Source organism: Geotrypetes seraphini, chromosome 8 (assembly GCF_902459505.1).
Source record: "Geotrypetes seraphini chromosome 8, aGeoSer1.1, whole genome shotgun sequence".
NCBI classification, from domain to species: domain Eukaryota; kingdom Metazoa; phylum Chordata; class Amphibia; order Gymnophiona; family Dermophiidae; genus Geotrypetes; species Geotrypetes seraphini.
Window position 1 is genome coordinate 81,019,603 of NC_047091.1, and position 27,265 is coordinate 81,046,867.

General features: G+C 46.5%; 1 protein-coding gene across 5 annotated transcripts in view; it reads left to right on the plus strand.

Moving 5' to 3' along the window:
• The first annotated feature begins 4,208 nt into the window (after nt 1-4,208).
• Nucleotides 4,209-27,265, plus strand: part of WDR74 (WD repeat domain 74) — a 35,913-nt gene continuing 12,856 nt past the window's right edge. For 3 of the 5 annotated variants that reach the window (XM_033955464.1, XM_033955465.1, XM_033955467.1), the window contains exons 1-3: nt 4,209-4,342; nt 22,882-22,988; nt 23,443-23,564. In XM_033955464.1, the coding sequence (XP_033811355.1) occupies nt 4,282-4,342; nt 22,882-22,988; nt 23,443-23,564 (290 nt within the window). In that variant the 5' untranslated portion in view covers nt 4,209-4,281. The other 2 variants (XM_033955466.1, XM_033955468.1) reach the window with 2 other exon arrangements.

Sequence of the window (27,265 nt, forward strand, 5' to 3'; positions counted from 1 at the left end):
TTAGGACAAATGTCAGGAAATTCTGTTTCACACAGCGCGTGGTGGGTGCTTGGAATGCACTCCCGGAGGAGGTTGTGGAGGAGACTACTATTCTGGGATTCAAACGCAAGTTGGATGCACACCTTCTTGCATATCATATTGAGGGATACGGTAAATCCGGATCTCCAAAAAGGAGTACCTAAATGGGCCGCCGCGTGTGCGGATCACCGGACTAGATGGACCTCGGTCTGATCCGGTGAGGGCGTTTCTTATGTTCTTATGTTTCTTAAGAGCCCTCAGGAGGAGAAGTGGAGCGAGATCGAGGCATTGCTGAATAAGAAGGAGATGTCTCCCTGGAGTACTGGAAAGGGACGTCTGTATTCAACGTAAGAGTCACAGAAGAAGCTCTGATGTGATATAGGCGGAGTCAGAGAGTGCTTACGTTTGAGATGTCTCGATGGAGAGGTCCCAGGAGTATTAGGAACTGAACGTCTCGACTCATGCCTCATAGAAACAGGCGAACAAGCATGCTTCGACAGGAGACCGGGACCTGGACGAGCCTCAAGATGGAGAAGCACGAGGCGTTGACATCTTCGGAGTTCGAGACCTATGCCCGGTTTTGAAGGAGTCTCGATGGGCCTCAAAGAACGAGGTAGAGAAGACTCCTTATCCTTCTTCGAAGACAGGTGCCTCAATGATGAGGAATACTTCAAATGAGACCTCGATCAAGGCTTCTCCACCACCTCTTGAGCAGGTTGAGTAACCGGAGACCTGGACCTGGAAGGATGAGGCAAGGAGTCACTGGAGGACAAAGGCCGAGACCTATGAGGTTTTGCTCATTGTGCCTTGACAGAATGCTCAGACTGGCTTGCAGAAAGCAGGGTTGAGGTCGGGGCAAACTTGGCAAAGACAGAGGTGAGCTGCCTGGTCAATATGGCTTGCAGCATGTCCTCGAAGACAGGCACTGAGATCAATGACTCTGGTCTAGAAGGTACAGCAGTGCGTACCAGTATTCCCTATTTTTGGAGGCACGCTTCAGACGGGGTCTTGTAGAGGCTGGCACGACTGCACTCATTGCCTGGACTGCCCGAGACTCAGCTGGAGGCTTCTTAGCTAGTGTACCTGCGGAGGGAAGAGCAGACTTACCTGAGGACGAGACCTTAGGAGGCATAGCAGACGAGGCATTCATAGACAAGGGCGACTTGCTCGAGGTTGAGGACTTGGCCGAAGACCCTAAACAAAGTTAGATTAAAATATATCTTTAGCAATTAATATATATCAGTTTTTTTAATGTATGAGGCCTGATTGAAAAGTAATGAGATTGTTTTTTATTCAGAATCAGATGACTCCATAGGATCTGAATATTTTTGTTTTTCAAAGTAGTATCCTTCATATTCAGTACATTTTTTGCAGCATTTCAAAAACAATCCAAAGACATGCAGTGGACTGTTTTGCAACATCACTTTTAACATTATAGTAACATAGTAGATGACGGCAGATATAGACCCAAATGGTCCATCTAGTCTGCCCAACCTGATTCAATCTAAAAATTTGTTGAGTTTTTTTTTCTTCTTCTTAGCTATTTCTGGGCAAGAATCCAAAGCTCTGCCTGGTACTGTTCTTAGGTTCCAACTACTGAAGTCTCCATCAAAGTTCACTCCAGTCCATCTACACCCTCACTGCCATTGAAACCCTCCCCAGCCAATCCTCCACCATGCAGCTGTGGTGCTTTTCACTTTATCATCAGTTAATTGTTTTACCACTTTATGCTTGCCGTAACATTTCAAGAGTTTCATTACCACTCTTTCCAAGTTTAACACAAAATTCAATCATACACTTCTGGTGTTCTCTCACATACATTTCATCCTTATCTGCATGATGAAATGTACAAAGTTCTTCCTCTCACTGTGACCCAACAATGAAGACTACTGCTGTCCAACTGCAGGTTTAGAAAAGTCAATGTGTCAGCTTCACAAGAACCAGCACAACATTGCATGGTTCTTGGAAAAACAACAACAACATTACTTTCCTTTCCTCGTACATTTGTTAGAGATGATGTTAGACATGGCTGGGGTCTAGGGCAGAAATTTGGGAATGGGAAAGGACCCCAAAGCCTACTACCAAACAGTGCATTCTTCAGGTTCAAGCAGGCTTGAGGCCTTCTTTGGTCAGAGATTGTGTTAGGACAAAATTTTTATATATGTATATATTTTATCTTTATGGATTCTTGGATAACATGGGAATAGTGAATTAGATGCTGACTTTAAAATGGAAGAAAGTGGAAGTTGTCTTTCTCTGAGATGGCTGACAGGCCCATGTGAAAGTCTAAATGTTGTTGTTGGTTTTTTTAAATGACATTTTCCTTTGATTGCTATTCTGTTGTTGTTGTTTTTCCAAATCACACTATTTGACTAGGAACCTCATTTAATACATGTTCAAGAAGAACTGAGTGAGGCCTAGCCAATGTGGGACACATGTTTCAGAGGGACATGACTTTGTATCTTAAAGTTATAAGCCCAGTGTGACCCAGTTAGGCTACTAACTTCTGGGAAAGGGCAGATGGCCTGTCTGAGCTGGACCAATAAGGTACCCAAAGCCTAGGGGGATTCCAAGGGTAGAACCGGCCTAGGTCAATGAGAAAGGGCCAGGAAGACTGCATTATTAACTGGCCTTAGGACATAAGAACATGAATTTTATGGGGACTTTCCATTCAAATAGCTGTGTGGTTTAAGATATAAAAGACCCTACATTAAGGGATGGGGGGTGGGGGGCACTTTTGTTGGGGTTATTTTTTTCCTTCCCTTTTTTGAGCAGGCTTCCATGAAGCTTGGGTGCCAATCTGAGAGACAGTTTGCTAATACTATTCACAGCTTGTAATCCAGTAATCCAGATATACAGTAACAATTGTACTGTGAAACAATTCATTAATTATTAATTAATACTTCTAAATAAACCATTTACAAATTTCCAGCTAGTGCTTCTGTGTATTGTTATTTTTCAGACCTCTGGGTAAAACATAGCTCGGAGTTGAAAGTTCATTTTTGGCTTAATAGCCAATAAATTCCCATAACAGTTACACTGCCCAGCCCCCACCCCAACACCATCACCAATATCTGCTATCTTTTTATTTTGTGTAGCACCAAGGGAAAATGCATCTCTTTTCCTTTCTCTGGTGTTGTGCTACATATAAAGTTGACTTCATGAGGTTTCAGTTTAATTTTGGTCTACATCTCTTTTCTGGTCAGTTTATCTGTGTTCCTATTTATGTGACTAGGACCAGGCATTCTGTTAGCATGAAGTGATCTGATTAGCATTTAGTGAACTGAAATAACTGGGCTTGTTTAGCTTTCTCAGTCACCAGTGTGGTGTAGTGGTTAGAGCTACAACCTCAGCACCCTGAGGCTATGGGTTCAACCCCATGCTGCTCCCTGTGGACCTGGACAAGTCACTTAATCCTCCACTGCTCCAGGTACGGTATATAAGAAATAAATTACATTACATTACATTACATTAGATAGTCTGTGAGGCCACCAGGACAGATAGTGAAAAGTACCTGTATGTAAACTGCTTTGAGTGTGGTTGTGTAACTACAGAAAGGCAGTATTCAAATCCTTTTTCTAATCAATGGCAATTCTAAACACAGTCAGCTGATAAAATACGCTTTCTCCAAAAAATCTTGTGTTGGTCTATATTGGCCATTATTGTTATTCATTCAATTTTGTCGTTTAAAGGAGGGGGTTTTACATTAATGATCCATCCTGGATGCCAAATATACTGGGTACACCACTGCCACGATCATTTTGTAAAGCTGACTCCTATGCTTTGCTTATTGCCCATGTCCATGAGTAAAAATATGCATGTTGATCACCATACATTCTTTTGCTTGCCTATGGAGAAGTGGAGCAGAGGTCTAGGCATTGCTTAAGTGCCTCTCAAAAAAATTTGCCTTAGCTCCCTCCAAAAAAAGATCAGCACACTTTCAAGCTCAGGTTTTAATCTCTTGCTTCATCACATCTGTGGACTTTTCCTAGAAAATCTGAAACTATGTGGCCTGTGGCGGTAATGAGGCATAAGCAAAACTGGTCAGGCATCAAGGATGACATGAATGAGAGCCGTATACCACCTCCCCCAATTGTTTTTCCTCGCTATTAGTGGTTGACATAGGAACCCAGAAGTACCGCTGGAGTCGGAACTTTGTTACGCCGGAACTTTAAAGGACTTTCTCCTATCTGCACGGACACCGTGACTAGAGAGCCGCCGGAAGTGACGTATGGCCGCTGTCCTGCTTACAGATGCGGAAGCATGGCGTCCCCGGCGCGATGGAACCACGTGTGGGTCGGAACCGAGACTGGTATCTTAAAAGGTGAGGTATGGGGAAAGTACTACCCAGTCTCGGGAGCATTCTTATAACGAGAAGAGAAACGCTCGAGCTGTTGTATTGTTATACATGATAGCCAAATTAAGGTTTGGTTTGGCAGCTAATTGTACTTAAGTAAAGAATAAGGATTCACGTACATGGTTAATAGTGCGACAAGGTGTGGTAACTGTTATTTTAAGATTGGAATTACAATGTAACCAGCAATCAACTCCGAAGCAAGTATATTTAGCGAAATTTCCTACGGATTCGATGGAAAGTAAGAGGAGGCCTGGTAGTGCAATCGGTAGGTCGCTTGCCTACCGCGTCCACTTTCACTTGGGAAGGTAATGGCATGCATAAATTATAAATAACATCCAACTACTAGTCTGCCAAAAGCAGTCATCCACATGGCGGCTCCCAAAAGTAATTTAGAACTTCGTACTACGTTTCAGTCTACTAGAATTCTGTATTTTTAAGACTGCTGTTTAAATTATGTGGTGCTCTGATTATATTATTATTACACATGATCTGTGTTAGGGAAGGGCAAGTTAAGCATTTGTAGCAAGGGGGACCCAGGGCAAGGCTCCTAAGCCTGCCTGCATCTGAAGGTAGAATAGCCTAAAGTAGGTTTTGTGTCCCCTCCCGGTTTCTGCCCTGGGCCTCTATATGTCTTAACACTAGCCCTGTAATAACAATGACGGCAGCAGCTAATATCATCATCACAATAGCTCATGGCCGTTTATAACCAAGAAGTGAAAACAATCTGTTAAGAAAATACAGCAATTAAAATGGTAGCAATAACATAAAACTAGAAATGCAGTAAAATGAGACTAAAAATTTAGTCTATTTATTAAATAACCACGTTTCAATAATTTGCAAAACTTCATATAATCCTACAGTTTTAGGTTGTGTTTTACTATTTGATATTAGTGAATAGATGCACCACTACGTTCTTGCAACTATTCTATGTGTTAGAAATAACTATTTTTGGACAGGGTAATAATGATAGCTGCAATTCAGTCCACTCTACACACACTTGCAAAGTTTTACAGGGTGGCTTTGGTTCCTGAGTATTACGGGCCAGATTTCTAGGACTGCTTTTGTACATCCCACTTGTCTAGAATGACACATCTATTGCACTGGAAAAAGTGATTGTCTTACCTTGATAATATATTTTCCAGAGATAGGTGTGTCATTCTGGTCACTCGCCCTGTCCTTCCTGCACCTGCGTTCTGCCTCATTCTGTTTGTTAGAACTTCTCCAAGTATGTATCTTGGATGCCAGTCAGCCCTTTGGGCCCTGAAGAATGCTGTGTAATACAGGTTGCTAGAATTGACAGGGATCCTCCCTGAGCTCCTTTGATGTCTCTGTTGGCATTTGATTGTTATTTAATTGTTTCAGTGTTATTTGGTTAGAGCAGAACTGTTGTTTGAGAAGTTTCCCATTTTCTTACTTCACCTAATCTCAGAGATGCTCTTGCATGCTTGTGTACTAACTGTAGAGTAGTGCTGCCTGATTCACGATTTGAATCGATTCACCGATTCATTTCGGGTGAATCAGTTCGAATCAATTAAAAAAAAAAAAATCGGCCTCCAGATTCGGCGACTGACCCTCGCCCCTTAAAGCAGGATTGGCAGTGCTACCTCTTGCTGACCAGCCACTGCCACTCCTGCTTTAGATGGCGAGTGGGGAGTGTCAGTCAGGAAGTGCTTCTGTCTGGCTTCCCCCCTGGCCTCCCGGCATCAGTTTACCTAATTTCAGCAGCCTGCATAAGATCGTTAGTGCTAGCGATCTTTGCAAGCTGCTATAGGTCTTCCGAGCTGCCTTTTTCTGCCACGGTCCGCCCCTCCTCTTTGATATACCGTCCATCAAAATTTATCCAGACGGTTTATATTAATAAAAATATTTAAAAACAAGAGTTAAAAAAAAGAAAAAAAATTCCCACCACATGATAATTAAGGGCTCCTTTTACAAAGCCACGCTAGCGGTTTTAGCGCATGCACCGAATTAGCGTGCGCTAGCCGAAAATCTACCGCCTGCTCAAAAGAAGGAGACGGTAGCGGCAAGTGTGTGTGCTATTCCGCGCGTTAAGGCCCTAGTGCGGCTTTGTAAAAGGAGCCCTAAATGTGTAGGTGGGGGAGGTTACATATATTGCTTGAGACTGACATGACGGGAGGAAGGTACAAGAGGTGGTAAAAAATACATTGAGATAAAAATATATATATATATAAAAGAGAGGGGGGATGGATAGAACATAGGAGTTAACTCGTCTCTAAAGAGGTGTTTGGAGTTGAAAACCTGAAATAAAAATTATTCCAGGGAAAGAAAAGGGTTCTTGGATTAGGTATTGTAAGCATCTGTGAATAAAAAAGTTTTGAGGTTTGTCCTGAATAATGTGAAGACTCTTGTTTTATATGCAGAGGAAGAGTGTTCCAGACTAAGCCAGTGGGCATCACGTAGAAGTGAAGTGACATACGTGGTAGATAAGTTTAACGGCAGTATTTTGTAAGATTTGTAGTCTGCGTATCTCTTTTTGATTTATACCCTGGTAGAGGGTATTACAGTAATCGATGTTGGAAATGTTTAGGGAGTGGATGAGAATATTTAGAGGGAGAGTCAAGTAGTGATGTCAAGAGATCAAATGAGTCTTAACTTGTAGAAGCATTTATTGACTACCGAGCTGATTTGCTGGTGAAAAGAGAGATTTTGATCCAAAATGATTCGGAGTATTTTTACCTTAGGCTCCACCATAGTTCAATTAGACATTCTTGATAGGATCACTAGAGCTATCCAATTCAGGAAAAAAAAATTTGATTTCATTTTGCAAATTTTCCTTTCAATACGATTTACTTTCTGTGATATAGCTTTAAAATTAGCTGGCAGTTTATTTTGAAGGCTTTTCACCCAACCCACCCCACCTCCCCTTTGCAATTATTTTTTCTAGCTTTTGTCTGATCATTTTATTATTCAAATCATGTTGGCCCAGGTTCTACTTTCTGTCTTCTGTTATCCTGCTCACCAGATTCTCCTACCCATTTCATATTCTTAGTTCTCCATGCTTACAATCCATCTTCCATCTCTGTACCTTTCCTTCCTGTCCCTTCCTTCTTTCTCTTCTTCCCTTCAGGTCCAACATTCCCCAAGGGTCCAGTCTTAAGAAAACATTTCTGCCTGTCCCCTCTTTTCATATCCTCCTCTGCCCACAGCTATCTCTGGCAGTTTGCGAGGGGCCAGCACCCTCTCTCTTTCCTTCCTTCCAACCCCCCACCCCATGTGGCCAGCACCCTCTTCCCTTCCCACCAGCCTCAACCAGTCAAACCACCCTTCCCTCCGGTGGTCCACCATTCCCTTTCCTTCTGGGCCCCCTTCCAGCTTCCAACTCCCCCTTGCCTGGGTCCATCAGAAGCAGCAACACACACCTCTGCGTGGGTCTAATGGCGGAAGCAGCACATTTAGTACCAGAGGCATAAAATCGAGTCCAATTTTTTTTCCCCAAAACTCATCATATGACCTGGCCGAGCGATATTACCCATCACATAGCCACACTCGGACACCTTTGTTCTCTGCAGTGGCATACCTAGCATATGTGACACAAGGGGCCCATTATTTTTTGGCACCCCCCCTCCATCTGTACGAAAAACATGATTTTTAGTAACAAACCACACGTCACACATGAGTACCTAGGAAAAGGCAGCATCTTACATATTGCAGTGAGCAGTACATCAATACACACATTGTAAAACTAAACAAGCCAGACCAGTACAGATCAATCCTACACCGTCAATCCTAACAGTAAACCATGTCTTTCAAACACACAGAACACAGAAAACACCTTCGCCTAGTATGGAATATGTCATCACAAACTAACCCCTCCCCCTTTTACAAAACTAGTGTGGATTTTAGCCACGCTGGTAACAGCTCTGACGCTCATAGAATTCTGAGCATCAGAGCTGCTATCACCACGGCTGGCGCTAAAAAACGCTCCACAGTTTTGTAAAAGGGGGGATAGAATAGAAATACATAGACAAAAGGTTAAATTGAACCAGCAAGAAGCTGGACTCACCACAGAAACAGTGACATATGTCTCCTAAAGCAATAAATAAAAAGAAAATTTTTGTTCTACCTTTGGTTTCTGCTTTCCTCATCTTCTTGTTACTGTCTTCCTTCCATCCACTGTCTGCCATCTCTCTGCCCCTTCCAGAAACTGTATGCCTCCCCCTTCCATCTCTCCTCTAGACCCCCCCCCCCTTTGGTCTGGCATCCATCATCTTCCCTCTGTTCCCTCATGCCCTGGCATCTTTCTCCTTTCATCTCTCTTTTCCTCCCCCCTTTGGTTTTAGCATCTCTCTCTTCTCATTTCCTCTGCTCAGATCTGATATCTGTCTCCTTCCCCGTTCTCTGGCATCTCTCTCTCTTCCCTTTCCTTCTCTGGTCTTCCTTCTTTATTTTCTGCCTCTGTTTAAATTAAATTCTTTCTTACTATGCAGTCTTCAGTTTCCCTCTTTTCACTATGTCTACCCACAGCGTGCCACCCCTTTCCTTCACCCCTCCACTATCTCACTAACTATCTTCTTCCCCCATCCAGCATATGTCCTTTTTCTTTATCCCTCCTTCCATCCAGTATGTGTTCTCTTTCTCCACTTCCATTCAGCATTTGCTCTCCATTCGCCCCACTTCCATCATCTGACCTCTTCTCTCTCCCCTTTCTACCCACTTCCATCATCTGCCCCCTTCTCTCAATCTCTCCATCCACCACAGGTCCATCTTTCTCCCTTCCTCACCTTTCCGATTTCCCCCCCCCCCCCCCCCCCCGGACAACAGGCCCGGTCCGACAAACCTCCCTGCTCTGTGGCCGGCGATGTAGAAACTGCCTTCTTACAGCAGCCGGAGCGTTGTAGTTGCATATGGCTGCCGTAAAGGTCGTCTCTGATGCAACTTCCGGTTGTGTCAGAGATGACCTTTACGGCAGAAAGACGCAACTTCAACGTTCTAGCTCAGGGGTGCCCATGCTTTTTGGGCTTGCGAGCTACTTTTAAAATGACCAAGTCAAAATGATCTACCAACAATAAAATTTAAAAAAAACACAAAGCACACTGTATGCTGAGAAAATGTTAATTATTATTCCTATTCTGGGTTTTTTCCAAAGAGGTCAAGGCAGATGACTCTATGCACTGTCACCTCAGTAACAACCATACAAAAATAGACAAATATACCCCCTCCCATTTTACTAAACCACAATAGCAGTTTTTAGCGCAGGGAGCTGCGCTGAATGCCCAGGGCTGCTCTCGACGCTCATAGGCTCCCTGCGCTAAAAACCGCTATTGCAAAATATAGACAGCAGATATAAATTCAGACACATTTTGATCACTAAATTGAAAATAAAATCATTTTTCCTACCTTGTCTGGTGATTTCATGAGTCTCTGGTTGCACTTTCTTCTTCTGACTGTGCATCCAATCTTTCTTATCTTCTTTCAGCCTGTATGCTTCCTCTCCTCCAGACCTCATTCTCTCCCCCCCAACTTTTTCTTCCTCTCTCCCTGCCCTTTCTTTCTCCCTGCCTCCCTTTCTTTTTTTTTCTCTCTTCATGCCCCCTTTCTTTTTTTCTGTTTCCTTCTGTCTCCCTGCCTGCCCCTTTCTTTCTCCCTGCCCTCCACCAACCACTGCTGCCGCCATCGGGGAACAGGCCCCAAAGTCGCCGCGGCGGCTGCCCCAAGCTCTCTCTGCTTCCCTGCGTCGAGCCGACCAGCATTCCTCTCCCTGACGTCAATTCTGCCGTCGGAGAGGAAGTTCCGCCCAGCCAGGCAGCGATTGGCTGGCTTGAACTTCCTCTCCAACGGCAGCCTTAGGGGGGGTGCACAGCCAGCCAGGTCCGGAAAATGGTCGATCGCCAAGGCAAAGTGAGTCTATCACAGAGCCCGGGATGGGCTCCGCGATTGACTCATTTTGGCTTGGTGATCGACCATTTTCTGGATCTGGCTGGCTGTGCACCCCCCTAAGGCTGCACCGGGGTGGACTGCCCCCCCCCCTTGGTACGCCACTGGTTCTCTGTAAAACACAATGGGGTTACACACACAGTTCTTAAAACATGTGACCAGGTGTTCCCAACCTGGTTGCCCTGAGGTCCTCTCTGCACTCTTCATTCGCCCGGATCCTCCCTGGACTCCATCTCTCCTAAGGGCTAGATTCACGAACCGGTCCGATCCGGGCAGGTCCGACAAATTCTATAAGCTAAAATATGCAGATGGGGGTGATTGGAGGAATGCCTCCATCTCACAGCACGAATCGCTGTTGTGTGATCCCCACGCATGCGCAGAACATCTGTAGATGGTCTGTGCATGCCCGTCTGAGCCGTAGCCTTTTTTTTTTTTTTTTTTTAAGCAGGAAAGGAACTACATAAAATGCAAAGACAGCAGGGGCAGAACAGAAAGAAAAATAATAAACACTGAACTAGGGTAGACACTAGCAATAATTAGGCTATAGAAATTGAAAGGCCAATTTTAAAAGATGGGTCCTCAAGAAGGTTTTGAAAGACCGCAAAAGATTGTGCAGGAAGGGGAAGAGAGAGGGGGAGCCCTGCGATCCCGTGGTTTTAACCCGCTGGTTAAAACCACAGGCTCGCAGGGCAGGAGAGATTCTGGGAAAGGCAGGAGAAAACCGAGGTGGCAATTCATGGCGAGCAGGCAAGAGAGATCTGGGCAGAGCAGGGCGGCAAGCATGGCAGAGAGCAAGGCTTTCAGTCAGAAAGACGTTTTTGAGTGATCCCCAGCAGTCGCGTCTTGTGTTGATCGGCCAGCCCAGTCGGTTTCAAAAATGTGTTTGGTGAATCGCGTCCCTGTCTACTTTGCATGTGTTCATTTGCGTGCATAGATTGGAAGCAGATTGCAGGAGAGGTAAGTGAATCAGGCCGGAGGGAAATTTGGTTGTAAAGGGGTCGCAAACCGATCAGCACATAAGAATATAAACAATGCCTCCGCTGGGTCAGACCTGAGGTCCATCGTGCCCAACAGTCCGCTCACGCGGCAGCCCAATAGGTCCAGGACCTGTGATGCAATCCTTTATCTGTACCCCTCTATCCCCTTTTCCAGCAGGAAATTGTCCAATCCTTTCTTGAACCCCAGTACTGTACTCTGCCCTATTACGCCCTCTGGAAGCGCATTCCAGGTGTCCACCACACGTTGGGGGTAAAGAAGAACTTCCTAGCATTTGTTTTGAATCTGTCCCCTTTCAACTTTTTTGAATGCCCTCTTTGTGAATCTAGCCCTAAGTCCTTCCTCCGACCTTGTATTGGCCCTGCAGGTCTTCAGCAGCTTCCAATGCTATTCACCGGTCAATCTGCCAGTTGTCTCCAACTTAACCAGTCACTCCACCAGATGCTCCTTAGATCTTGGCCAATACTCCCAGGGTCTCTCAGACTGCTTCACCTGGAGTCCTCTCTGGTGACTTAAGATGCCATCACTGGTCTCTCTGTCGGTTGCCACCGGCTGCACCACTGATCAGCCACCTGACCCCCTCAGCCTAGACTCTGCCAACTCTTCCAGCTGCCTCTTGTGGGGCCACTGCCAATTCTTCACTCCCCGGTCTCTTGAGTCTTTGCCACCTGGATCCTTCTTCACCTGTCCCACCACTGGTCATCAAGCTTGAGTCACTTTCTTGACTCCAGGCTCTCCGACTACTTTTAGCTCTTTCCTGCCAGTATATAGGTCCCCGTGGACCCTCCCACCACAGGCTTCATTCCAGGGCCAGATCTCTTCACCGGTGTATAGAAGCATAGAATATGATGGCAGAAAAGGGCCGACGGCCCAACAAGTCTGCCCACTTGAGAACCCTCCCTCCAACTAGTCTGCCTACTCAAGGACCCTTCCTCCCTGGAGTATCTATCGATTGAGCATAACTCTGTAGTACTCCCACCTGTTTGTCCCATCGACTCTTGAAGTCGAGCACGCTACTGGCCTCGACGACCTGGCGGGGAAGATCATTCCATCGATCAATCACTCGTTCGGTGAAGAAGTATTTCCTGGTGTCGCCATGAAATCTTCTCCCCTTAAGTTTTAGTGGATGCCCTCTTGTCGCTGTGGGACCCTTTAGAAAAAAGATTTCCTCCTCCACTTTGATGTGGCCCATGATGTATTTAAATGTTTCTATCATGTTCCCCCTTTCTCTTCACTCTTCAAGAGAATATAAGCACAGTTTGATCAGGCGTTCTTCATATGGGATGTCTTTAAGTCCTGAGACCATCCTAGTGGCCATTCTCTGTATCGACTCCATTCTCTTCACATCCTTTTGATAATGTGGCCTCCAAAACTGGGCACAGTACTCCAGGTGAGGTCTCACCATGGATCTGTATAACGGTAGTATGATTTTGGCTTTCGGCTGATAAAAAGCCTTCTGATGCAACCCAGCATTTGTCTGGCCTTCGCTGAAGCTTTCTCCACCTGATTAGCAGCTTTCATATCTTCCCAGATGAGAACTCCCAAGTCCCTTTCTGCAGTAGTTCTTGTTAAGTTTTCACCGTTCAAAGTGTATGTTTTGCATGGATTTCCGCTTTCAAGGTGCATTACTTTACATTTCTTGGCATTAAAGTTTAGTTGCCAAGTACTGGACCATTTTTCCAATACAAGCAAGTCTTGCTCAATAGTGTTGGGCCTGGTTTCACTGTCAGGTTTTGAGGCCCTGCCCACAACGCTGCATAGTTTAGCATCGTCGTCAAATAGTGCAATTTTGCCTCGAAGTCCCTGAGTCAGATCCCCAACAAAGATATTAAATAGCATCGGGCCCAAGACCGAGCCCTGCGGCACTCCACTGATCACTCTTTGAAGCCTTCCGCTAAGCCAGTCTTGTACCCATGCTGTCAGTGTTTCTCCTAGTCCTAGCGAGTTCATCTTGTTTAATAACCTTCAGTGTGGAACATAGTATATTTGGACTTACTAAAGTCCAAATATACTATGTCCAGGGACTCACCCTCATCCAGTTTTTTTGTTACCCAATCGAAGAAGCTTATCAGATTGGATTGACAAGACCTTCCCGTTGTAAAGCCATGCTGATGGGGATCCCTTAATCTTTCATCATCCAGGAACGTGTCTAATATATTCTTAATCAATTTTTCCATGAGTTTACTCACTATTGATGTGAGACTCACTGGTCTATAATTTTAGCCTCCGACCTACCTCCCTTTTTGTGGAGCGGGATAACGTTGGCAGTTTTCCAGTCCAGGGGCACTTTTCCCTTTCTCAGGGAAAGATTGAAGAGCACGGCCAATGGCTCTGCCAGGACATCGCACAATTCTCGAAGTACTCTAGGGTGTAGATTGTCCGGGCCCATAGCTTTGTTCACTTTTATTTTTGATAGCTCATGGTAGACTTCGCTTGCAGTAAATTTCATGTCCCGGAATGGGTCTTCAGAATCCCCCCCTTGTTTGTAGCTGAGGACCGGATCCTGGCGCTTCGCAGGTGAAGACTGAGTAGAAGTAGTTATTAAGTATTTCTGTTTTATCTGCATCTGATTCTGTAAAGTTACCGTCGGGTTTCTTTAGGTGCCCAATACCGCTTGTGTTCCTCTTCCTGTCGCTAACATATTTAAAGAAGGATTTCTCCCCTTTCTTTACCTGCCTGGCTATGTTTTCTTCCATCTGGCGTTTAGCCTCTCTGACTGTCGTTTTAACTTTTCTGGATTTTGCCATATAGGATTCTTTAGCTTCAAATTGCTGTGATTGTTTGTAGGTAACGAATGCTTTTTTTTGTTTGTTTTACTAGCTCAGAGATCTCCGCGGAGAACCATTGTGGTTTGTTGTTCCTGCTTCGTTTGCTCACGGTTTTTATGTATATGTTGGTTGCTTCCAGCAGTGTAGATTTCAGAATCGACCATAGTTCCTCTACATTGTCTGTCGTGCTTAGATTTTGCAGCACGTTGTAGACGTAGTCCCCCATGCCTTGAAAATTAGTTCCTTTGAAATTTAGTATCTTAGTCGATGTATTTGACCTAGTGTTTCCTTTCTTGAGGTGGAACCACACCATGTTGTGATCGCTGGATGCCAAGGTGTCTCCCACCGATACCTCTGTGACACTATCCCCATTGGTGAGCAATAAGTCCAGGGTCGCCTGGCCCCTAGTGGGTTCCAGTACCATCTGCTTGAGGCATGCTCATTGCATGGAGGCTAGTATCCTCTTGCTACCGCTGGTTATAGCGGAAGATTCGTTCCAGTCCACATCTGGCATATTGAAATCTCCCACTAGCACTGTATCTCCACGCAGTGTGATGGTCTCAGTGTCTTCCATTAGTTCATCGTCTGCTTGCTCCTTTTGTCTAGGCGGTCTGTATACAACACCAAGATACAGGCATTTGTTATTGTCCCTGGCAAGGTTCACCCAGAGGGACTCTCCCGTATATTTGATGTCTGTGATTTTAATAACTTTGATGTTTTCTCTAATGTATAGAGCTACCCCTCCTCCTGATTTGCCCTCTCTGTCTCGACGGAGTAAGTTATAGCCTGGTATGACCATATCCCATACGTGGGATTCCGAGAATCAAGTTTCTGATATCGCCACTACATCAAGGTCAGCGTTTCTCATTTCCGTTTCCAGTTCTAGTATTTTGTTGCCTTTAGGACAATGCCTTAGAAGCTATGGGCATTAGCATACATGGCTGTCCATTCTTTCATTTTGTATGGAGTGTTTTCTGGTTTAGATAGTTTGTCCCCTTTAACCGTGCCTTTGTCACCCTTTCTGATGTCTCGGTCTCCTTCAATGTCTAAGCGATTTCTCCCCCCTGACGTCCTCCCCTCTACTCCGTCTCTTCCTTTGTCCTCCACTCTACTGACTTTATTGCTTACCCCAGATACTAAGCCTTTGTCTTTCACTCTTCCTTTTTCCCTCCCTCTGTCCCCTTTGGTATTCGCGCGATTTCTTGCCTCTTGAGTTACTCACCCAACTTGTGTGAGTGTGGGTCCCCTCCCCCGGCTCACCTAGTTTAAAGCTTTATGAAGCAAGTGAGCCAGACGTCGTCCCAGGACGTTCTTCCCTCTTCTGGTTAGGTGTAGGCCATCAGGCCCCTGCAGTCCTTGAAGTGCCCCTCCGTGGTACAGGAAGCCGAAGTTCATCTCCCTGCACCAACCCCTTAGCCATTCGTTAGTCCTTTTGATCCGTTCTTCTCTGGCTCTCCCCTTGTCTCTTACCGGTAGGATGGAGGAGAAGACCACTTGCGCTTCTATTAGCTTCAGTTTTTCTCCTAGGGCTCTGAAGTCTTCCTGTATCTGCTCTGGGGAGTTCCTGGCTGTGTCATTCGTCCCAATGTGGATGAGGAGCATTGGGTAGTGGTCTTGGGGCTTGATTATTTTGCCTATGCATGTATTCACATCCTGGATCTTGGCTCCTGGTAGACCTCTCTTGCTTGTAGATCAGGTCTGCATACCGGTCCCTCAGTTCCCCGCAGCATAGAGTCCCCAATGACAACTACTCTGTGTTTCTTGAGGGGGTGCTGATTTGTTACTTCATGATTTGGGGTCATCTGCTGGGTTTCGAGTTTGCATTCCAGGATGTCTTCCTGAATGTCCTTCTGAGTTCTGTTGGCGGGACTTTCTTGTAGGAGTTGAAATCTGTTGCTCAGGGTGATTTGCGGAGTTGATGTAAGGTTGTGCTTGCTTGAAGATAATCTAGAGGAGTTGGACCGCCTTCTGTGTTTGCTTGCCGAAGTAACTAGTTGCCAGGTATCCTTGTCTCGAGTCTCTTCTTGTTTGCTTGCCAAGGTAACTAGTTGCCAGGTATCCTTGTCTCGAGTCTCTTCTTGTTTACTTGCTGAGGTGACTAGTTGCCAGGTGTCCTTGTCTCTAGTCTCTTCTTGTACCCCAGCTGATATTTCCAATGCTGCGGGCCTGACTTCTTGCCCTTGCTCAGAGACCTGGGATAGTTCTAATTCTAGGAGGGCTCCATCGATGAAAGCCTCGCTCTCTCGGATACTTCTTAGCCGCTGCACTTCTTCCCTCAGACTTGTCAGTTCCAGTAGGATGTCGCCGTTGAGCTGTTGCTGGTCGTCTTCCTCCGTCTGCACAGAGACTGAAATCAGGTAGGGTTCAGCTTCGGTCTGTATAGAGATCTCCGCCGTCCATCGGGGGGGGGGGGGGGAGGATTTTCCTTAGTTTGCACGGAGACTGTGGCCTTCATCTGGATCTCTTCTGCAGCCGGGGGGTTGATCTTGATTGCAGCCTTGGTGCTTCTTGTCTTCCCTGCCATTCTTGGTCTTTTTTTTTTTTTTTTTTTTAAATACCTGGGTTTGTATTTCGGTCGTTGGTGTGAGTTGGTTGGTTAGCCTGCTAGTGTTGGTTGCTGTTTATACTATTACTAGTGTTTAAGCCCATTACATTAACAGGTGCTAGAGTAGATATCTGTCTGTCTTTTATTTTCTTTGTCTCTCTCTCCTTGGACGCTGTCTGTCATTCTTTCTGTCTGTGTCTCTCCCTGGCCCCTCCCCACCAAAGCAGCGTCAGAGGGAACATGCTATCAGGTGGGGAGCGGCCTGCGAGGTTTGCTATAGCCAGCCGGCGAGCCTCAGCAGGCTGCTTTGAAGAGGAGCGGCTGCGATTGGTGAGTGAGGGTGGGAGGGGGGAGTTGCCAGAGTGTTCCCTGCCACCGTGTTCTAAAATGGAATTCGGCACAAACCCAGAGATCACGGCGGCTGGGAACACGAAACTCTAAGTGCGCATGCGCGCTTAGAGTTTTATTATAGAGGATAATCAATACATTATTAAACCTTAACCAATACTTGCACTTTTGTAAAGGTTTTACAATACAGTTAGCCTTTTCTGAGTTGGTTCTCAATTCAACCCTCTTATGGCTTTAGTAGTGTTTACTAATCGACCTGAGGCAGTGAAGTAACGACCTACCTGAACCGAGTTCCTGCCTTCTCCTATCTAGGTCCAATTTCCTTCCCACCCCAGCCCTAAATCTCTGCGGTAGTAGAAGCTTTGTTTGCATTGGCAACAGCTGTCTACGTTGCCAGCCGTCCAAACCACCTGGAAGAGAGGGGGAGGAGTTAGAAATTACAGCAAGCAGGCAGCTGCCACGGCGGGTGTGATGTGGAATTTTTCCGCACCACCAAGTGATGCCGCCTCCCTGCGCCCGCGTCCTGCTGTCACCACACCCGATGAAGTTGCAGGTGCACCTCGCCTCGCCGCCCAACCTGACGTAGCACGCGCTAGAGCTGACCCCGAGCCCAGCCTTGATCCACGCAGTACTGGGAGGTTTCACCCTGAGCGCAGCAGCGGCCAGCAATCAGGGCAGTGAGTACGTGGCTTAGGAGACCGGGAAGGTGTTGGCAGTTGGCGGCGGGGGCCTCCTCCTGCAAGGGCTGGCCGTGGCGGCTCAGACGCTCGTGCTGCTTGTCATCTTCCTGCTCTCCAGCCTGGGTAACTGCGCCATCATCCTAGTGATCGTCAAGCACCGGCAGTTGCGCACTGTCACCAATGCCTTCATCCTGTCGCTGTCGCTCTCCGACCTGCTCACGGCGCTCCTCTGCCTGCCCTTCTCCTTCGCCATGCTGTTCCCTGCCGCCATATTCTAAAATAGAATTCGGCCACGGATCAGAAATCACGGCGGCAGGGATCACAAAACCCTAAGTGCGCATGCGCGCTTAGGGTTTTATTATATAGAATTTCTAAATAATACAATAGGTTATACTATTATTTCTAAACAACAGATACCCCCCTTTTTTTTAACAGTAGGCTATACTTTTTGAGTAATAGGTAACTTTATATATAGGTTTATAGTAACAATTTAATAGGTTTTGTTATTATTTCTAGACAATACAATAGGTTATACTATTATTTCGGACAACAGATCCCCCCTCTTTTTTTTGGTTTTTTTTTTTAACATTAGGCTATACTTTTTGAGTAATAGAAACATAGAAATAGACGGCAGATAAGGGCCACGGCCCATCAAGTCTGCCCACTCCAGTGATCCTCGCTATCTATCTTTGCGGATAGATCCCACATGTCTATCCCATCTGGCCTTAAAATCCGCCACACTGGTGGCCTCAATAACCCGAAGTGGAAGACTATTCCAGCGATCAACCACCCTTTCAGTGAAGAAGAACTTCCTAGTGTCACTGTGCAGTTTCCCGCCCCTGATTTTCCACGAATGCCCCCTTGTTGCCGTGGGACCCTTGAAGAAGAAGATGTCTTCTTCCACCTTGATGCGGCCCGTGAGATATTTGAATGTCTCGATCATATCTCCCCTCTCTCGACGCTCCTCGAGTGAGTAGAGCTGCAAATTCCCCAACCGCTCCTCGTACGGGAGCTCCCTGAGTCCCGAGACCATCCTGGTGGCCATCCTCTGGACCGACTCCAGTCTCAGCACATCCTTGCGATAATGCGGCCTCCAGAATTGCACACAGTACTCCAGGTGCGGTCTCACCATGGATCTATACAGTGGCATAATGACTTCAGGTTTACGGCTGATGAAACTCCTGCGTATGCAACCTATGATTTGTCTTGCTTTGGATGAAGCTTGCTCCACTTGGTTTGCCGACTTCATGTCTTCCCTGACAATCACTCCCAAGTCTCTTTCTGCTACAGTTCTTGTCAGGATCTCGCCATTTAGGGTGTAGATCTTGCATGGATTCTGGCTTCCCAGGTGCATGACTTTGCATTTTTTGGCATTGAAACTGAGTTGCCAGGACCTAGACCAGTGCTCCAGCAGAAGTAAGTCATGCACCATATCGTCTGTCATTGCTTTTTTGTCTGTTGTGCTTTTGCTCACTACATTGCACAGTTTGGCATCATCGGCAAACAATGTTATTTTACCTCGAAGCCCTTCTGTCAGGTCTCTTATATAGATGTTGAACAAGATCGGGCCCAGGACGGAGCCCTGTGGCACTTCACTTATCACCTCCGACATCTCGGAGGGAGTGCCATTCACCATCACCCTCTGAAGCCTACCTCCAAGCCAGTTCCCAACCCATTTGGTTAAAGTGTCGCCCAAACCTAAAGAACTCATCTTGTTCAGCAACCTGCGGTGTGGCACGCTATCAAATGCTTTGCTGAAATCCAGGTAGACGATGTCCAGGGACTCACCAACATCCAGCTTCCTCGTCACCCAGTCAAAGAAGCCGATCAGGTTGGATTGGCACGATCTCCCCTTAGTAAATCCATGTTGGCAGGGATCCCGCAGATTCTCCTCGTCCATGATCCTATCCATTTGGTGTTTGATTAGGGTTTCCATTAGTTTGCTCACTATTGAAGTGAGACTCACTGGTCTGTAGTTTGCCATCTCCACCCTGGAGCCTTTCTTGTGTAGTGGAATGACGTTAGCCGTCTTCCAGTCCATCGGGACGTTACCTGTACTAAGGGAGAGATTAAAGAGCGCGGATAGTGGTTCCGCCAAGACATCTCCCAACTCCCTGAGTACCCTAGGGTGTAGGTTGTCAGGCCCCATTGCCTTGTTGACCTTGATTTTTGACAGCTCGCAGTAGACGCTGCTGGGTGTAAATTTGAAATTACTAAACGGGTCTACTGATTTAATCCTTGTATGTGGTTGAGGGCCGATTCCCGGCACCTCGCGGGTGAAGACTGAACAGAAGTATTCATTTAACAGTTGGGCCTTTTCCGAGTCCGTCTCCACATGGTCTCCGTCTGGTTTTCTGAGTCGTACTATCCCGCCTGAGTTCTTTTTCCTGTCACTAATATACCTGAAGAAGGATTTATCTCCCTTCTGGATATTCTTTGCTAGAGACTCCTCCATGCGGAATTTGGCCTCTCTAACTGCTGCTTTGACGGCTCTTGATTTGGTCAGATAATCTACTCTGGAGTCCTGTGTCCCTGATTGTAAGAGATGAATGCTTTTTTCTTATATAGGTAACTTTATATATAGGTTTTATAGTAAACAATTCAATAGGTTTTACTATTATTTCTAAATAATGCAATAGGTTTTACTATTATTTCTAAACAATGCAATAGGTTATACTATTATTTCTAACAACAGATACCCCCCCCCCCCCCTTTTCTTCTTTTTAGACAATAGGCTATACTTTTTGAGTAATAGGTAACTTTGTGCTGGCTAAAAGTGCAGACTCCCTGCGGACACTCCCACCACTGGGTTTTCTACTGCTGCACTAGTCCCCCTGTCAGGACTGGTCAGCCTGGGTACTCTACTCCAATGTTCTTTAACCTTTTTACACCCGGCAGAAATAAAAGAATTATTTTGTGGACCGGCAAACTACTAGGACTAAAATTTAAAAACCCCGTTTACGCCCCATATCCGCGAGCTCGGTCCTCGCAAACCATCTGATCCCATCTGCACAAGCCGCAATTATGATTTTATATTGAACGTATTTTATTAAAGTATAAAAAGAAACAATATTCTGAACAATTGTGATTTTATAAATACAAATATACAGAGCACGGACCAACAAAACCCGTCTCCCCTCCCCTTCACATATATCCTCTCTACTATCAAGAAAACTGAACAAGCCAAGTTATTATAGAATGCTACATAGAAATATCATGCTAGCAGAATACTGCAGTCCCCAGTTATGTCTCTAGCAGGATATATATTTCAAATCTGATATATTCTAATGACAAAATAGAAATAAAATTATTTTTTTCTACCTTTTGTTGTCTCTGGTTTCTGCTTTCATCTTCTTTTCACTCTTTTCCTTCCAGCATCTGCCCGTTCCATCCAATGTCTGCCCTCTCCCCCTTCCATATGTATCTGACTTCTTTCTATGCCCCTCTTCCCTGTCCATCCAGCCTGTTCCTCCTCTCTCCTTTTTACATCATTCATTCCAGCTTCACTGCCTTCTTCATTTTTATCTCTCCTACACCAGATCTAGCATCTTTATCCCTCTCTCATTTCTCTGCTGACCCCCTTTCCAGCATCAGTCTCTCTACTTTCTCATTCCTCTCTCTCCCCTTTCCCTCATCTGATCTCTCCATTCCACCCTGACCCCTTCCCCTCCTGTAATCTCCCTTCCAGCTGTTTCCTTCCTTTTTTCTTTCTCCCTTCCTCCTTTTTTTCCTTCTCCCTTCCCTCCTCCCTCTATCCAACATTAACTCTCTTCCCATCCCTTTCCCTCCTCCCCTCCCAGCAGCTTCTCTCCTTCTTCTCCCTTCCCTCCTCCCTCTATCCAACATTAACTCTCTTCCCATCCCTTTCTCTCCTCCCCTTCCAGCAGCATCTCTCCTTCTTCTCCCTTCCCTCCTCCCTCTATCCAACATTAACTCTCTTCCCATCCCTTTCCCTCCTCCCCTCCCAGCAGCATCTCTCCTTCTAACTCTCTCCAAGTCCAGTAACAGCTCTCCCTTTATCAGGCAGCTTCCCTGCCTCCCACAGTGGCTGTCTCCCCTTCCAGCAGCTCTCAGTACTTGCCTGCAGGAAGTTGCCGGTAAATCACTGCCCTGGCAAATAGGAGAGCTGTCGTATGCCAGACCACTGTTGTGTGTATTTGACTGCTTTTTCAATAAAAATTATATTAAAAAAAAAAAAAGGAGAGCTGGTGGGAGGGAGACAGCCACTGTGAAGGCTCCCCAGGATCTTGCTCGCACACGCTGACCATCTCCCAACACCTGCACCTGAATCTGCAGCTCTCTCCATTCTAATCGCAACTTCCCCGCGGCCTTCTTCAGCAACTGAGTCCCGCCTATTTTGTTTCAACTTCCTGTTTCCGAACAGGTGAACTCACAGAGGGAAGGCCCCGACATCGGCAGCCTGTCTTGATCGCCTGAGGCTGGGAGGAACATTAGTCAGCAGGACCCGCAGTTGGCAGGAAATTTAACTGCCAACTTTATCTCGCCAGCCCTGCACGGACCGGCAGAAATTTTCTGCGGACCGGCGGTTGAAGAAATGTGCTCTACTCCACTGCACCGGGTCCTCTGTCAAGGGTGGTCAGCAGTGAGCTTCAGGGTTTACTGGGAGTTAGGCCAGAGACCAGCATTCCTTCACTTGAAGGAGCTTCTTTTTTGAACTCGCTGTGTTTTCAGCACCACAATCCACTCAGGGTGAGTGGGCAGCTCCCAGCAACACTTGTAGCTCTTATGCAAATCAGCTCTCCTCTCAGGCTCAATGTGCTCCCTCCACTGGCCAGTGACAGGTGCTCCACCCTGTCACAAAAACAATTTGATTCAAATTGATTCAGCCAAACTGAAACAGTAAATAGGGCATCACTAAAGCACACTGTCTGAGCTTCCTTTGAACTCCCTATCTCCACAAAGAGATAGTTCAAATCTTAAACAGTCAACAAGAGGTAGCTCTAATTACTGGGGCTTCTACCACTAAGGCTACAGAAAACCTACAGCACTAATAATGAATTAAATAATTCAGTCATTGGAAACACATGCACCCATAACGTAGTGCCTGTATTTCCATATGACTACACATCATTTTGTGTAGTATACTGAATTCTTTCAGATAGTACATACCATGAAGAGATCACACCTTAGAGAACCATATCATCTTCACCCAATTTTCTGTAGTATCAACAAAAGCTATTAATGCTATGCTAAATAAGTTAGCTCCTCTTTGGACAAGTCTGTGCTTCATCCCCTGGTGCTTTGTCTCCTCAGGTGTGAACTTGTACCGGAAACAGGCCAGTAATTACATGGAGGTGTCTTCCCTGAGTCGGGCACAGGAGGTGTGCGCTATGTGCTGGGGGGATGAGCAGGAATCTGAGGTAAGGAGCACCACTCTTTTTTTTTTTTTTTTTTTTTTCCTTCTACCTTCTGGTACCTGAGCTTTTGCTATGATTGAAATCAGTGGCATAGTAAAGGGGGGGGAGGGCAGACCGTCCTGGGCATCATCTTGCTGGGAGCTCTCTTCCCCCTCCCCCACCACATGCACCTTCTCCCTATACCTCTATTGAGCAGCATCTCCAACCTGCTGCTTGCACTGACCTCGGCTCTCCCTCTGAAGTCACTTCCTAGTTACAGAACCAGGAAGTGACATTAGAGAGAAAGCCGAGGCTAGAGCAGGCAGCAGGGTGGAGATGCTGCTTGTGCCAGTGAAGTTAGAGGTACAGGGGGAAGAGAAGATGTACATAGGCTGGGGGGGGGGCACTACTGCCCTGGGCTCCTCCTATTTGTTACACTGCTGACTAAAACTCTCTCCTTCCTCCTTCTGTGTCTTAGATTTTCCTGGGCTGCCGAGATGGCACAGTGAAGATCTTCAGTACAGAGAAAGGAAAATTCACTGAATTCCGTGACTGCTCAAGAGGAGAGGGGCTCTTCCGAGGCTTAGCTGTGCATGATAGGTAAGGGAAAGACATGGTTACAAGTAGTGTTAAAGCAAAGATAAGGTCACTAAAAGCACCAGAGTGTGAGGTGAAACTAAGGATTGCTAGTGGTATGACACAATCTTGGATTTGATGTACACCAGCCACAAGGGGGCTGTGTATCTCATATTAGAGAAACAGTGTGATGAGATGATGGCCAAAGCCAGACAGGAGGTTAATTACTGGCAGAAAGGTGATAATGCTTCTTTACAAATCATTGTTGTGACCTATTCTAGAACACTGTGTCCCATTCTGTAGGCCTTACCTCTAAAAAGATATGCAAAGGATGAAGGTGGTCAAGAAAAATCCAAACCCATTTTAATGCATGATCTATACCAGAAGCCCAGTGAAATGCGACATAAAGAACTAATTTTATGTACCCCAGATAAGAGATGAATAAATAGGTGGGGAGTTGTTAATATGAGAAAGAAAGCATTAAAACTGAAAGATAGTTTGCTTCTTGTACATTATTTAGCAGTGAAAAAAAGTGCTCAAGAACAAGAGATCACAGTATGAGGTTCAAAGGGCACAAACTAGAGAATGACACGGGGAGCGATCCCCGCAGCGAACCGCTGCGTGGCTGCGGTTTGGCTGCGGGTTATGGTGACCTCATTAGCAAATCGCCGCAGACGCGGGGACAAATCCTTTCACCGACCGCAAAAACGGTGAATAGATTTGTCCCCGCAGGCCAATGTCCCCCCCTCTAGGAACCGCAATTTACCTGTGTTTTCACCGTGCTCCTCATTTGTCAGATCAACCCTTCCTGCCAATAGAACCCCCCCCCCCCCCCCCCCCCGACGATCGCCCTCACTGGTAGGAGGGTGCCCAACCCCTCCTGCCGGCACCCCCAACGGCCCCCTATATCGCCAATAGGAGGGTGCCCAACCCCTCCTGCCGGTCCCTCCCCCAACAAACCCCGCCATCCCGAAACACCACCCTTAGTCTTACTTTCCAAGTTGGACCGGACAGCTCCTCGCTCGTCTGGCCAGCAGGCCTGCTTCCGTCCAAATGAGGCGGGCCCGCCCCTCCCCTCCCCTGCCTAACCCACAGGATCCTAGGGCCTGATTGGCCCAAGCACCTAAGGCCCCTCCTATAGCGGGAGTGGCTTTAGGTGCCTAGACCAATCAGGCCCTAGGATCCTGTGGGTTGGGCAGGGTAGGGGCGGGCCCGCCTCATTTGGACGGAGGCAAGCCTGCTGGCCATACGTGTGAGGAGCCGTCCGGTCCAACTTGGAAAGTAAGACTAAGGGGATTCCGGGGTGGGAGGGTTCGTTGGGGGGGGGGTCCAGCAGGAGGGGTTGGGTACCCTCCTGCCGGCGATCTTAGGGGAGGCCATTGGGAGGACCGGCAGGAGAGGTTGGGTACCCTTCTGCTGCGATTGTCGGGAGGGCCGTTGGGGGGGGTCTACAGGAGGGGTTGGGTGCCCTCCTGCCGTGATCGCTGGGGGGAGGGGAGACTTGCAGCCGTAGCCGCGGTCACTATGCTAATCACGGCAGGGAGATCTTTGCCGCGATTAGGTACAGCGGCCGCGTCTACTTACCATATAGGCTAACATTGTAAGCATTTAAAGTACATGTCGTGTTTGTTTTTGCATTGCTAGCCCCAGGGGTGGTGGAAGATTAGTGATTGAAAAACTGTATGAAAAATAACTATTTTAAATTTAGTGATCAAAATGTGTCAGTTTTGAGAATTTATATTAATTAATTTTTTCTCTGCGTGTTTTGTTTTTGTATAGTTATTAACTAATATTTAACTAAGTTTTAAAGTTTTAAAGAATGTTTCCTTTATACGTAAATAAAGAAAAGTGAATGGGATTGCAGTGGCGGTGACGGGGCGGTGAATGGGGTGGCAGTGGCGGTGACGGGGCGGTGAAGAGGATGGTGAGACGGGGACGGGGCGGTGACGGGGATGGTGAGACGGGGACGGGGCGGGGACGGGGCGGTGATGGGGATGGTGAGACGGGGACGGGGCGGTGACGGGGATGGTGAGACTGGGACGGGGCGGTGACGGGGACCAATTTTTTCACCGTGTCATTCTCTAGCACAAACATAGAAGCAACATCTGAAACCATTTCTTATAGAAAGAAGCACAGATGCACGAGATTGTGAATGCAAAAATAATTTTAAAATTCCAGATAGCCTGAGACAGGTGCAGAATGGCAAACAAGTGAGAGAAAACCTGGGATCCACAGGAATTAAAATTGGGCAGACTATATGAGCCCTGACAGTTTTCATGCACTCTCAGAAGATAGACAGATAATAACCACTTGGTTTATCCTGTCTGCTCGGTTGTGTAAGTTTACATATTAATGTACAGTGAGTGCTCCATACATCTGGAAACGCTATGGAAATAAGTAGTACATATTGCTAAGGATACCGTGTTTCCCCGAAAACAAGACTTACCCCGAAAATAAGCCCTAGCAGGATTTTCAGGGTAGGTTTTAATATAAGCCCTACCCCCAAAATAAGCCCCAGTCCCAGGTTTTGCCAGCCGTTTCCCTTCCCTCCCTCCCGCAACAGGACCCTTGAGCGAGCACCCCCTCCCCCCCCGAGCACCCGCATCCAAATCCCCATCCTTCCCTTCCTCCCATTGGAACCCGGCAGCGAGCCCTACTTACCCCCTAAGCAGCGTCGGGCCGGCAGCACTCCAGCATGCTGCTTCGGCCTTGTCTGCCCGTGAATTCACTGTGCCGCGTTACTGATGCCAGCCTGACGCTGCTTAGGGAAGTAAGTAGGGCTTGTGGCCGGGTTCCGATGGGAGGGAGGAAAGGATGGGGATTTGGCTGTTTCGGGGGAGGGGGGAGTCCTCTCTCAAGGGTCCTGCTGCACAAGGGATGGGAGGAAAGATGCTGCACATGTGGGGGGGAGAGAGGAAAGAGGGAGGAAGGGAGAGATGATCATACCCCGAAAATAAGACAATGCCTTATTAATTTGAGGACCAAAAAAGGCACTAAGTCTTATTTTCAGGGAAACATGGTACATCCCTGTTGCCAGTTGTAGAAGCTTGCAGGGGCATTGCATCTTGTTAAGTCCAGCTTTTCTTTTCCTTTTCCTCTCCCATAAATACTTATTTGAAATTCTGCAAATGTCGTAAAGCCATGCTGTTTGAGCTAGTGAGGGAGAGACTTTTAAGGTGATGTATTATCATTGGTTTAAGATTTTGTCTTGTCTTTGGGGCAGTTTCTCCAGGTGGGTTAATTTTGTGCACAATATGGCAGGAATGAACCTCACTTCTAAGCCCAGGGTGTCTGGAGTATGATCTCAGTCTCTCAAATTTACACTTCTCCCTCAGTATCTGCGGTTTCCATATCTGCGGATTCACTTACTTGCAATTTTTTGGCTGCCGACTCCGCCCCCCCTAATTTTCATCACTGAACCCGGCATTTCACATTGGAAATCGCTGCTCCCGGTGATTCTTGAAGGAAATCGCTGCTCCCGGCGTTGTACGGAGCAAATCGCATGTCGGGTTATTCACGGTTTATTATCTTAATCCTGCTCTGGGGAGATTTGGGACAGATGTTTGGGAAATAATTTGTATTTATGCAATTGTAAGTTTTTTTTCTCATATGTTGCATGTATAATTAACACTTTCTAAATGTTTACCTGCGCATTGTAAAAGCAAATTATCAAACCAAAGAGAAATGTGTTGGTAACGTTACTGGCCATGTGACCAGCATATGTG